At 51.8% G+C, this 11,544-nt stretch overlaps 1 protein-coding gene across 1 annotated transcript; it reads right to left on the bottom strand.

Annotated features, from left to right (window-relative positions):
- Positions 1-2,187: 2,187 nt before the first annotated feature.
- Positions 2,188-11,539, bottom strand: LOC104271504 (rab GDP dissociation inhibitor beta). Its single transcript, XM_009866187.1, has 10 exons — positions 11,453-11,539; positions 10,499-10,598; positions 9,147-9,281; positions 6,886-7,084; positions 6,444-6,575; positions 5,791-5,890; positions 4,735-4,906; positions 3,613-3,757; positions 3,320-3,374; positions 2,188-3,219 (listed from the first exon to the last, which is right to left on the bottom strand). The coding sequence occupies exons 1-10, from the start codon at positions 11,537-11,539 to the stop codon at positions 3,064-3,066; spliced, it is 1,281 nt and encodes a 426-aa protein (XP_009864489.1). The 3' UTR covers positions 2,188-3,063.
- Between the last annotated feature and the right edge of the window lie 5 nt (positions 11,540-11,544).

Genomic DNA, 11,544 nt, shown 5'->3' with positions numbered 1-11,544 from the left:
ACATCCCCGGGGGGTTTGGGAGGCTGGACACAGGAGCTGTGAGGGGGGGGAAGGTTGGCTCTGGTTCTGTACATAGGAAATTATTTAAAGCTGGCTAACGCAAACCCTCCCAGGGAGTTACTCCCACTTACCGAGTCGGGTATAGGACAGAGGTTATTTTAACGTGACGCCGTTTTAAATTATTGGAATGTTTTCAAGCAGTTAGTGCAGTGGAAGAAATAGGAAAATTAAATTAAAAAAAAATTTTAAAAAGCCTTTTACTTGAAGGGTAGGAGTGATCCGAGTTCACACCAATAAATGCATTTTCCACAGGGCTGGTGCTGGGCACAGGGCACCTGCGTTAGCCCCGGGGTGGGTGCACATTTTACAAGGGTGGGGCCGAGCCCAGGGCCGCCCGCTCGACACTACATTTCAACTCGCTCCTTTTTTTGCTTAAAAAAAAATTTTAAAAAGCCTTTTACTTGAAGGGTAGGAGTGATCCGAGTTCACACCAATAAATGCATTTTCCACAGGGCTGGTGCTGGGCACAGGGCACCTGCGTTAGCCCCGGGGTGGGTGCACATTTTACAAGGGTGGGGCCGAGCCCAGGGCCGCCCGCTCGACACTACATTTCAACTCGCTCCTTTTTTTGCTTCTTGGTACCATTTCACTAGTGGGACTCGAGCGCAATTCCAGCACGTGGCATTTGTAAATAAGCCAGACGGCAGGATCCAGGAACAACAGAAACAAAAATAAAAAAAGCTTTTATTTATGGTAACCCCCAGAAGAAAATGCCACGTCAAAGACCTTTGTGAGATACTGTACCTGTTGTTGTGGAGGACAGGGTTGTCCTCTTCTTATTCTTTTTTTAATAAAAGGATGCAAGAACGTTATGTACAGGATGACTTTGTGCAGTGTTTGATTAATAAAACCTAAAAACTTAAGTTTCACGCGATGCTGCTGGCTGGAGAGGGGCTCCTCTGAGCAGCAGGAGGAGAGGACGGCGGCTTTCCCAGCTCCCACCTAGGTGAGAAACCAGCTTTGTCCTCCACAACGCCCAGCCCGAAGCCGTGCAACAAAGAGGGAGCGAGACCTCTTGGCTCTAAGAGCAGTTGGATGTTGGAGACTTGTGCCCAAGTACAAGCACCAAAGGAATAACCTGCGAATAACAGCAGAGAAGGGTAACGGAAGCATTTAAGGGAAGTTGAGTTTTTCCACAGGCATTGGGTCCATCTTCCCTTTGGAAAAGCCCAACTCCTCGACATCGAGCACCGCAGCAGCTCAAAGAGAAGTGAGAGGCAAGAGAGAACTTCCCCGGCCACCTCGATCCGGCAACGCAGGCCCCAGGCTCCCGGCAGCCCCGGTGGCTTCAAACCACAAAGGTGGTTCCTGCAACCAGCCCCCGGGGAGGGGAAGTGCTGAAAGCCCCCGACTGCAGGGAGGGAGGAAAAGGGCAGCACAGCTTTGTCACCGAGACAGGTTCACAGACCCACTTCCTCTTCAGCACCAGCCCCACAATGTCTAGAAGGGGGAAGGATTTTTAAAGAACGAATAGACGTGGCGCTTGAGGATATGGTGGAGTGGTTGGAGAAATGCTGGGAAAAAGGTTGGACTTGATGACCCTGGAGGTTCTTTCCAACCATCATGATTCTGTGATGAACCCTTTCCCAGCGACCCGCACAGAGAGCAGGACAAAAGCTGTTCGGAGGCATTTTCTTATTTATTAATTTATATTTTTTTTTTCCTAGCACTTGGCATCGTGGTGTAAAAACACAAGCCCTGCCCCTCACGGTTCCGCCTGCCGCCCAGCAGCAGGATTGCTTCAGGCACCAAGAGCTGAGCTGGGGAGGGGGGGAATCACCAGGGCAGGTGAGGTCTCAAGGTAGAGGAGGCCTAAGAGCAAGAAGGATTCAGGACCGCTCCAAGTGTGATTTCTGCATGAGGGCACTAAGGGTGGCCGCAGCAGGCGCGGGGGCTTGCGCTTGCCCCCAGTCGGAGGTCCCAGGCTGCGGCATCTTCTCCCCTGGCACAGAGCAGCCCTGAGAGCAGCTGGAGCAGAGGGGCTGGGGAAGCCCAACCAAGGAATCCCGAGCCCGTTTTTCCGGTAGGAAACGCTCTGCGGCACTCGTGTTTCCGACCCTGGCGGGCGGAGATCCAAGGGATCTCGGAAAAGGAGCTGAAGTGAATCAGACCAGAGCCCAGGACTGGTTTCCAGAATTTGGCTTTACTTGGCAGTACAGAAATCATTTGGAGCCTTCGGGAGACGCGAGGAGGACAGGCTCTGTCAAACCGATACCGCGGCGCCGTTTGGTCCGTCCGAGAAGCCACCAGGGTACAGAATAATACTTCCACATCTTGCCTGCTCTGTAATTTGTTCTCTCAATTTTATTAAGATTAAAACACAAAGGAGCCTTAGGCACAGCTGTGTCCCAACCGATGTAAACAGTTTGAGAAGCTTAAGTGGAGGTTAAGTTCTGTGCCCAGAACTAAAGCCGACATTTGCTGCTACAATAGATGTGGGCTTTGTCCATAATACAACTTGCCACAGAGTTAGATCGATGGGAGAGGCTCTAGGGATGCTGTCCACAATAATGGAGTGCTCAGTTTGCTATTTGCCTTGATAAATCGGGGGGTTTTTTGAGTGACAACCGTCACGTCTACTAGCTCACCAGAAGCACATAATTGTGAAGGATGTTTTACGAATGGTTTAAAAAAAAAAAAGACGAGGTAAGACACAGCTGTCAAATGAGTTATTTCAAATCTGCACCAACGTCTACGTCTGCCCAAACAAACAAAAACCAAAAAAAAAAAAAAAGAAAAAGGTTCAGTCTGCCTTTCGGTTTACGAGGTTAGTCGTTAAATCAGTCAGGAATCTGCCAGATTCTGGACAGCAGCCCTACTCGAATGAAATAATTAACACATGATATCCAAAAGGGGAACATTACCAGTGCAGTACTCTTCAATCTCTCAGAGATGGGATTACAAAAGCAGGCCTTACAATATTGAATTTCGTACAGTGTTCATTAAGTTCCTTATATATTCATATTAGCCGATTTTTAAACTTCTCCTAATTAGAGATTCTCATTACTGCTGCTCCTCCTCCCCGTAGATATCGTTTTTCTTGCGTTTCATCTCTTCGAAGTCAAACTCTGAGCCCATCATCCTCTTATAAATATCTTTGATGTCATCGCACGTCGTCTCGAAGTGAGTGGTGGCGTCGTAGGTGCGAGAAATGAAGATCTGGAGGGGAAAAAATAAAAATAATAAAAAAAAAGGTGGCCAGTGAGTGTCGAGCCTCTCTCCTTGCCCGCCCCGAGACACGAGCTTGGCGCTCACTCACCTGGCTTTCGGTTCCCAAGTCGGTCGGTGCAAACAGGTCGCTGATGCTAACGAACCTGGAAGGAGGCAAAGAGGAGTTTCAGAACGGTTTTAGAGCGTCGGTATCGGCACGAGAACGGCTGGATCTGAGGGTGTCGCTCTGCCCGCTGCGTCAGCGGCCGAGGCACAGAGGAAATGTGGAGTTTGGACACCTCTGCGCAGCCAAACGGCCGTCACCTCTGCCTCCACACCCCGGGCTCGAGCGCGTGCAGCAGGGAGGCGAGCAAGGGGAGAGGTTGCTCGGCGAGGACTTACTTCTGCTCGATGGGCTCCAAGAGGTCCAAGGCCGGCTTGATTTCCTTCTCTGGGTCCGCGGTTTCCACAGTAGTGCTGGCGATGGCGATGTACTTCCCCTGCGCCGCCACGTTGTGCGCCGAGGAGATCATGCACACGTAGATATCTGGGGAAGCACCGCGGCGCGTCAGCAGGCGCCAGGAGCCCGTGTCGGGCCTCGTCTCATCCCCAAAGCCTCCTCTAGCTCGCACGCTCGCGCTCCTCTCCCTGCTCCCCTGACGCTTCGGACCAAATCATCTCGTTTAAGACCATGCTGGAAAACCTGCCCTATGAAGAGCGGCTGAGGGAACTGGGTTTGTTTAGTCTGGAGAAGAGGAGGCTGAGAGGAGACCTTATTGCCCTCCACAACTACCTAAAAGGAGGCTGTAGTGAGGCTGGTGCTGGTCTCTTCTCTCTAATTACTAACGACAGGACAAGGGGAAATGGCCTCAAGTTGCGTCAGGGTAAGTTTCGATTGGATATTCGGAGGAAGTTCTTTACTGAACGAGTGGTGAGGCACTGGAACAGGCTGCCCAGGGAGGTGGTGGAGTCACCAACCCTGGAGGTGTTTAAAAAAAAAGCACATCTAGCACTTGAGGCTGTGGTGTAGTGGTTGGGTGTGCTGGGATGAAGGTTGGACTAGATGATCTTCAGAGGTCCCTTCCAACCCCGAACATTCTGTGATTCTGTGATTCTATGCTAAAACGAGTTCCATCCTCGCCCCGCAGCGCTCGCGGCCTCTGATGGGCCTGGACACAAGCAGCCCTGCGAGATCTCCAGAATTCAGTCTACCAAAAGCCAGCGGGGACGCCAGCAGGCAGCCAGGGTCAAGTTTCCCTTCCTGCACGCAGCCCTCACCCCCCTGTGGCTCCTCACCCGCTTCTCCCAGGCCGGGGCACTTCCTTCGGTGGGTTCCTCACGCAAATTTCTGACCACAGGCACCTCAGCTTCTCCCGCCTCCCCCACCACCGCGCTAAAATAAAGCTCAGCCTCGCCCAGACCTAAAATATTTCTGGACGAGGACATAACGTCGTAACGACCACCCCGCCTCCAGCCGAGCCCCACACACGCCCCAGCAGCCCCCTCCCTGCTCTCCACACGCACCTGATTTCCGGTTGACCTGGTTCTGTGGAATGATGATCTGGCACGAGTTGGCATCGTTCGTGTTCTTGATGGGGTGGCTCAAGATGCAGATTACCCGGATCACTTGGCCCACCTTCGTGACACGGTCCGACACGTAGCTGGGGTCGCAGATGAGCTGTTTGCAGCGAGCGACCTGCAGAAAGGGACACACGGACGTCGGCGACCGAGCGCGTACGCAGCCAGAGGCCGATTTGGGGGATACAAGAGCGACTTGAGGCAGCTGATGCTGCGTCAGGTTCTTATTTTCACTGCCAGCAACACGCTTCAACTTGGGAGATCTGAATTTAAGCGCATTACTCAAAAAAACCCAAATTACACAGAGCTGCACAATCAGTCGCATCTTCCCCGTGTCATTGAGTGCACAGTTAAGCTCCGATCGCTACGAGTCCAGTCCTTCCAGTCCAGGACTGTAACTTGCTGCAGTCCTGGCTGAAACTAAACAGGTAAAACTTGACCAGTCTCGTTTTAACAGGACTAGTTTAATATTTGACCCATTTGAAGCCTCCAGGTCGCCTGCACTTGGGCACATCAGTCTGTAGCGTGGGTTATCGCCTCGGCTGCTCGCCGGGGACGTGTCACCCCCTCCCCGAAAGGACACGTTACCCCATCAGCGAGTGCCCAACTGTCCTGCACAGTAACCGCTGCCCCAACTGAGAGCACTTTTAGAACTTTCAAGCACCTCGTGGCGCTGCCGCTGGTTTTATGTTGCGAGGTTGAGAAGAAGTTGCGGAAAGGCCACGTGGCAGCTCTGTCCGGGCCACGTCAAGGGCAGAGCTGGTTTCATACCCAGGTTAGACCCGAGCGACAGCTCCTTCCCAGTTTAGGCAGGACTCCTCAACATCTCTTAAGCGAGGCAGCCCAGACCAAAACAGCAACACCAGCCAAGCGGCTGCGGTCCTTGGGCTTTGAGAAGGGGTTTTCTACCACAGAATTTTTTCAGACCGACCGCCGCCAGCCTCCGTTTTGAGAGGGAAGACGCGGGGCAGGTAGTAAGGCAAGAACCGGGATGCACCGTACCTCCCCTTCAGACTTCACACCAACCACTTTGCCGTTTTCTATCACAATCTCTTCAATGGGTTTGTTCAGCATGTAGGTACCTCCGTATATAGCACTTAGCCTGCAAGACAAAGCCACTTCAGCACGTTCCACGGGCACCGTCTTGTTTTTAACAGCCCTTCCAGCCCCTCGTTTCTGTTCCACTTGGACAAACCCCATGTTGGACGTAAACCTCTTCAAAATACGCTGCTTAAAATGTCCAAGCAGCAGCTGCTGCTGCTGCTCTTTCTGCAAGGCATCAGCTGGTGTTTGGGGCAAGTTACAGAAGCGATTTCATCCAGAACCTGCTTGGTGCAATCCAGACAATCCTACAGCGTTAAGTGCTGCGGGCTACACCAGGCAGGCAAATCCAGCTTCTCCGATAGAAAAGGTGCTGCAAACACTATCCCGTGAGCAAACCCAGAGCTACCACCACTCACAGGAATTGGGGTAAACAGGCTCAGAAGGAAGCAATCTCACACAGGGGAATTGCTTCTTGATGAAGACAGCGAGAGAAACGTTAATGACCGCAGGGCATCACGTTCGGGAAGCCTGACCACCGACTCCACACATCTGATCACCCACCAGGTACCACCAGCAGGGAAAAACCAAAACAAAACCCCCCAAGTTCTCACCTTGCGAATCCCTGGGGCAGCTCTCCAAGGCCATAGAGGGGATAGAGGTACGGGCTTTTACCGTATCTAGCCAGCGACTCGCTGTAGAGCTTAATCCTGTTGATTGTTTCTTGGCATGGTTGATCTAGATAGCTGGAGAGATTTGCAACGTTTCACAAACCCGCACTTAGAGCAGAATACGCTCCAGAGCGGAAAACATTTACTTCCCGTGAAGTTTCCTTCCCCACCCTCCAGGTGCTCCTGGCAAGTATTTTGCTTTTAGATGCACTCAGTGCTCACGAGGGGCTTTATACAGGAAGGAGATGCTTCGTTCACACCCCAGGAACCCACAAAGTTTAAATATCCCATCAGCAGACGACTCGATATTTTAAGATTCACGTAGTGCTCGGGGACAAAACGCACAAAGCCCGAGCCTCTCAGCTGATTTGGGGGAAGAACTTACTCGTCAGTCCTGTAGAGCGCCAGGGCGTGGCCCGTGAAGTCTATAACGTCTTGCCCCAGGTCAAACTTCTTATAGACGTCGCGCATGGTGGTCTTCTTGGGATCAACGCCTTCGAAAGTTCGGGGGTCGTTCTCATCGAAGTTGGCCACGTACACGAGGAATTTCCTGAACCGGCGTTTCTCAAACAAGCCCATTAAGCCTAAAAACAAGGTGTTTCGTCAGAATTTTAGGTGGCCAAGAAGGCCACCGGCGTCCTGGCCTGTGTCAGGAACAGCGTGGCCAGCAGGAGCAGGGATGTGATCACTCCCCTCTACTCAGCTTTGGTGAGGCCTCACCTCAAGTACTATGTCCAGTTTTGGGCTCCTCACTACAAGAGGGACATTGAGGTGCTGGAAAGGGTACAGAGGAGGGTCACACAGAGTTGTGCTGCCAAGCTGGGAAAGGATTTGGAACATGTGTCCTGTGAGGAACAGCTGAGGGAGCTGGGGCTGTTCAGCCTGGAGAAGAGACTGAGGGGAGACCTTCTCACTCTCTACAACTACTTGAAAGGAGGTTGTAGCAAGGCAGGGGTTGGTCTGTTCTCCCTAGGGACAAGTGCTAGGACGAGGGGAAATGGCCTCAAGTTGCACCAGGGGAGGTTCAGGTTGGATATTGGGGAGAATTTCTTTACTGAGAGGGTTGTCAGGCCCTGGCACAGCCTGCCCAGGGAGGGGCTGAGTCACATCCCTGCAGGGGTTTCAGAGAAGGGTGGGTGTTGAAGGACGTGGGTTAGTGGTGTTGACAGGGCTGGGAAAAGGCTGGACTTGATGATCTTGAAGGTCTCTTCCAACCAAAACTGTTCTACGATTCTAACTAGTGCAGCTACCAAATGGCTTTCCCATTGCCGCAGAGTAGCAGAAGCAGGTAAGAACTGCCCAGAGTTTCAAATGTCACTCGATACTGGGGAGTTTGGCCCCGACGGTGAGCCACAGGTCTCTGTTCAAAGCAAGAGACACCAACATCTGCCAGGCCAGCACGGACAGGCAGCTGCTCTGGGGTCCAGGACCTCAAGAGGTGGTACAGCCAACTCTTAAGGCAGGGCTGGAGGCCAGACTTGTGCGCTACTCAGCTGGGGGAAAGCCCGGAGAGCAGTTTCCACGCGGCCCAGTGTACAACCCAACGTGAACTTTCCCCGTGCTTGGCATCTACTGGACTGGCCACCACAGCAAGCACCGCAGGGCTCTCCTGCAGCCTGGCCAAGGAACTAGCGAGCGCTGCGAGTGTCAAAACTTCAAACACGAGCTTGGACAAGGCCCTGTATATGCATTTTAATTTTCTACAAATCAGAGAAGCGATAATGGACTTGCTGAAATATGAAGGAAGAGACAGCACCAAAGGCACCTCCTGTTTCTGCCAGTAAGAGTATCCTAAGAGACCACTTCTGAGTCGGCAACGTGGCCAGACTGAAGGAACTGGGAGTATCTGCCACAAGGATCGTTCCAACGCACAGATAAGCCACGTACTCGGAGCCTTATCTGCAGGAGTCACTTTACCCCAAGATTTTTTCCAAAACCTGGAGCTGCTGGGTTGCCCTCTGCTAGCTCCTCGTGTGTTTCACTACATTACGTGATCACCTGGGGGATGTCCCTGCCACGCAGAGGGGTTGGAACTAGGTTGGAACTAGATGATCTCTGAGGTCCTTTCCAACCTAAATCATTCTATGATTCTATTACGATCGGGAGTTTCATCTCAAGAGTGACATTTAAGCAGACAGCACTTAAGATCTGAGCCAGGTGTTGCGATTAGTCATTCCAATTTGCCTGATGAACGCAACAACGGATTCCACACACGCGATTCCATCCGACAAGGACTCGACATGAACTATTTATGGCAGAGCTGGGAGCGTAAGCCCCACATGTAATTTCTTGAAGATGAAGAATCCTGCCAAATTCTCACCAGATGAACCACGGAACAGGCAGTTTGACCCACTCTGTGGGAAAGCTCCAAGAAAACAGTAACTCAAGGCCGAGGAAGCCCGAGTCTCACACTGCAAGTGGTGTTCAAAGTCAAGCGAGATGCTGAAAAATCTTACGCTAAGCACAGCTTATCACTGAGACAGAGTCTACACACAGCACCACGTGAGATTTCTTTCCTACGTGAGCACAGAACATCCGGAGATGTGGGTGGCAGAGACCTGTCTTGCTTTTGTTTAGAGATGGCAGCCTCAGGAGGATGGATAAATAAATAAATAAAATGAAAATAAAAGAGGTGCAGCTACTCACTGGATGCCAAGGCTTCTGCCTCGGTGGAAGGGACTTTGTAGATCTTCCCTCCCTTGTAGACGAAGCTCCCCTCGATCACCTTGAAGTCTAAGTAGCGAGTGACTTCTGTGTAGAGCAGCATCTTTACCAACTGACCTGGAAAAGAAGTTTGGCACGAGTCAACGAGCTGGTCTGCAGCCCAAACGCAGCGCTGCTCACGGGGCAGATGGCTCCGCAGTGAACCCTTCAACAGCGGTGCCCCGTCCAGCCCTTACACCCCTGTGTAACAGACAGGGCAGGGTGTGGCAGGTACTCTCTAGAGCAATTCCTGGGCCGTTTTAAGGCTCTCTTACAGGCAGCTAACCGCTTCCTCCTCACTCCTGCAGCTTCCACCAGTCCTTGGAGTAAAATCCACGCTGCAGCACTGCTGCTCTTTGCTCCTTGCAGTCCGTGCGCGCTCCACACAACCAACAAGGTCGTGTCTTTGAACCACAGCAGCTCCTCCTCCTTACTAGTCCCTCACTAGCCCACACACCCGTTGTCCGACCAATTTACCACCACCTTAGCCCCTGGCTTGCAAGCACCGAGCGTCACCACACGCCCACTTACCTGTCCCCACCCACGTCACATCCCCAGAGGGCTGCTGTCCCTTAGGAAAGCGCCACAACGCCTGTGCAAGCTCAAAGTGAGCGGAGACCAGGGTAACCAAACCTTGGCTGGAATCTGTAAAGTCTTTCAAGGCACAAACCTTGAATAAGACCAGCACTGCACAGTAAATCCAGCCCCTCGTGCTTCAGGGACAAGAGATTCGGTATCTGGCAAAGGGAGTTGCCCTTGAACTTGCCCGCATCGATAACCACTTCACCGAGAGCGGGTTTGGTCTAGAAGACCTGTCCCAGTACTGGATCACGCAGCTTAAAGGATGAGAACTGCAGCATCAGTAAGGGATGACAAGCAACACAAGCCACAAAACAGGAACAAAGGGGATTAACAGCCACGATGCAATCAACCGTTTCGTCCCAAGCCGTGGAAAGAATAACAACGAATCTGTGCCGCCAACTCTGGCTAGAAACGCAAACGCTTGAAGAGAGGGTGCTGGAAAACAGGACGGCCAAGCCTTCCAGACGTGCTTTCGCTGCACGCTCCAAGCTAGAGCCACCTCCTGAGTCTGGAAGGTCCACAGCCAAAAACGAGTCGCGGAGCAGAAGCTGCCGGTGCTTCTGGCATCAGCTCGAGTGAGCTGGCTGCAGCTCTGACGAATGCTCCAACAATTTCACCAAGAGATGGCTGAAGGGCTGTTTGTTCGACTACGGTACCGAACGCTAACCCAGGCTAAGCTTACGAGGCACATTTGGGAGCTCAGCATCGCTTACCGTTAGCCATAAGGAATTTGGGAATTAGGTCCACGTTCCAGTCTCTTCCTCGCCCCATAGATTCCGGTGGAGTTCCTGGTAGATTAAACCTTTTGTAGAGCTTCGGAGAGAATACAAACCTCGTTATAGTAGAGAAAATATCTATGGGTATAAATTTCTCCCACACATGTGCACACTTTCCACCCCCACATCTCCCCAGCTGAACAGCCTTTCACAGAAAGCTTTTGGCCATCGCTTTAGCTCCAATTTGATTTTTTGATGCGATGCACAACGCACATCCACTGAAATCTTCCAGTAGAAATTGAGCAGCGTTAGCCCGTTCACCCGGTCTTTCTTCCTCCAAGGCTTAAAGCTTGGGAATGTATTCTGAACCGAAATACTGTTAAACATAGCTAAGGGTAATCTGATCAAAATGCCAACTGCAGGGGAGGGCAGGCGCCTCCATACACTTAAACCATAGGCCTCAATATAAATATTTAACCCGGTTAAGCAGCAAGGAGAGCAGTGATTTCCTGATATCCAAAGCAGTAACCAAACGAGACGGCGCCTATCTAGCTAGAAGTGCTCACGAAGCGAGGACCAGGCGTAACATCAAAGCCACGTAGCATTTTTTTTTCAGGCCCATTTTTTTTTTCAGGCCCACATTGGCAGCAGTAACAATTTAGCTGAAGAGTTTTGAGCAGGGAGCTGTTGGACGTGACACCTCCAAACGCTCGCTCGAGTGCTGCGTGCTTCAGTCTCAGCTGGGAACTCCAGAAAACAAGCGCCGTCTACCCAAGTGTAAAACACACACGCTGCTTTCTCCCCCACTATTATCTGGCGTGTAAGTGCCATAAAACATTCTTACTCAAAGGAAACCCTCGAGAGCAACTACTTTGAATCCACCCCTAGGATGAGAGGAGATAAAAGCCCCCTTACGGGACACAATAGGAGGGTGTCAGCCTCCGTACTTACATCCTCCAGGGGTGTAATGGATGCGCTTTCCCCTCCGTAGTAAGAGTTCCGATCCATGTGCAGGACTTTCTTTCCGTTCACCGACATGATCC

The sequence above is a fragment of the Apaloderma vittatum genome, unplaced genomic scaffold (genome assembly GCF_000703405.1).
Source record: "Apaloderma vittatum isolate BGI_N311 unplaced genomic scaffold, ASM70340v1 scaffold6713, whole genome shotgun sequence".
Lineage (NCBI taxonomy): Eukaryota > Metazoa > Chordata > Aves > Trogoniformes > Trogonidae > Apaloderma > Apaloderma vittatum.
This window is presented reverse-complemented; position numbering and strand designations above follow the sequence as displayed.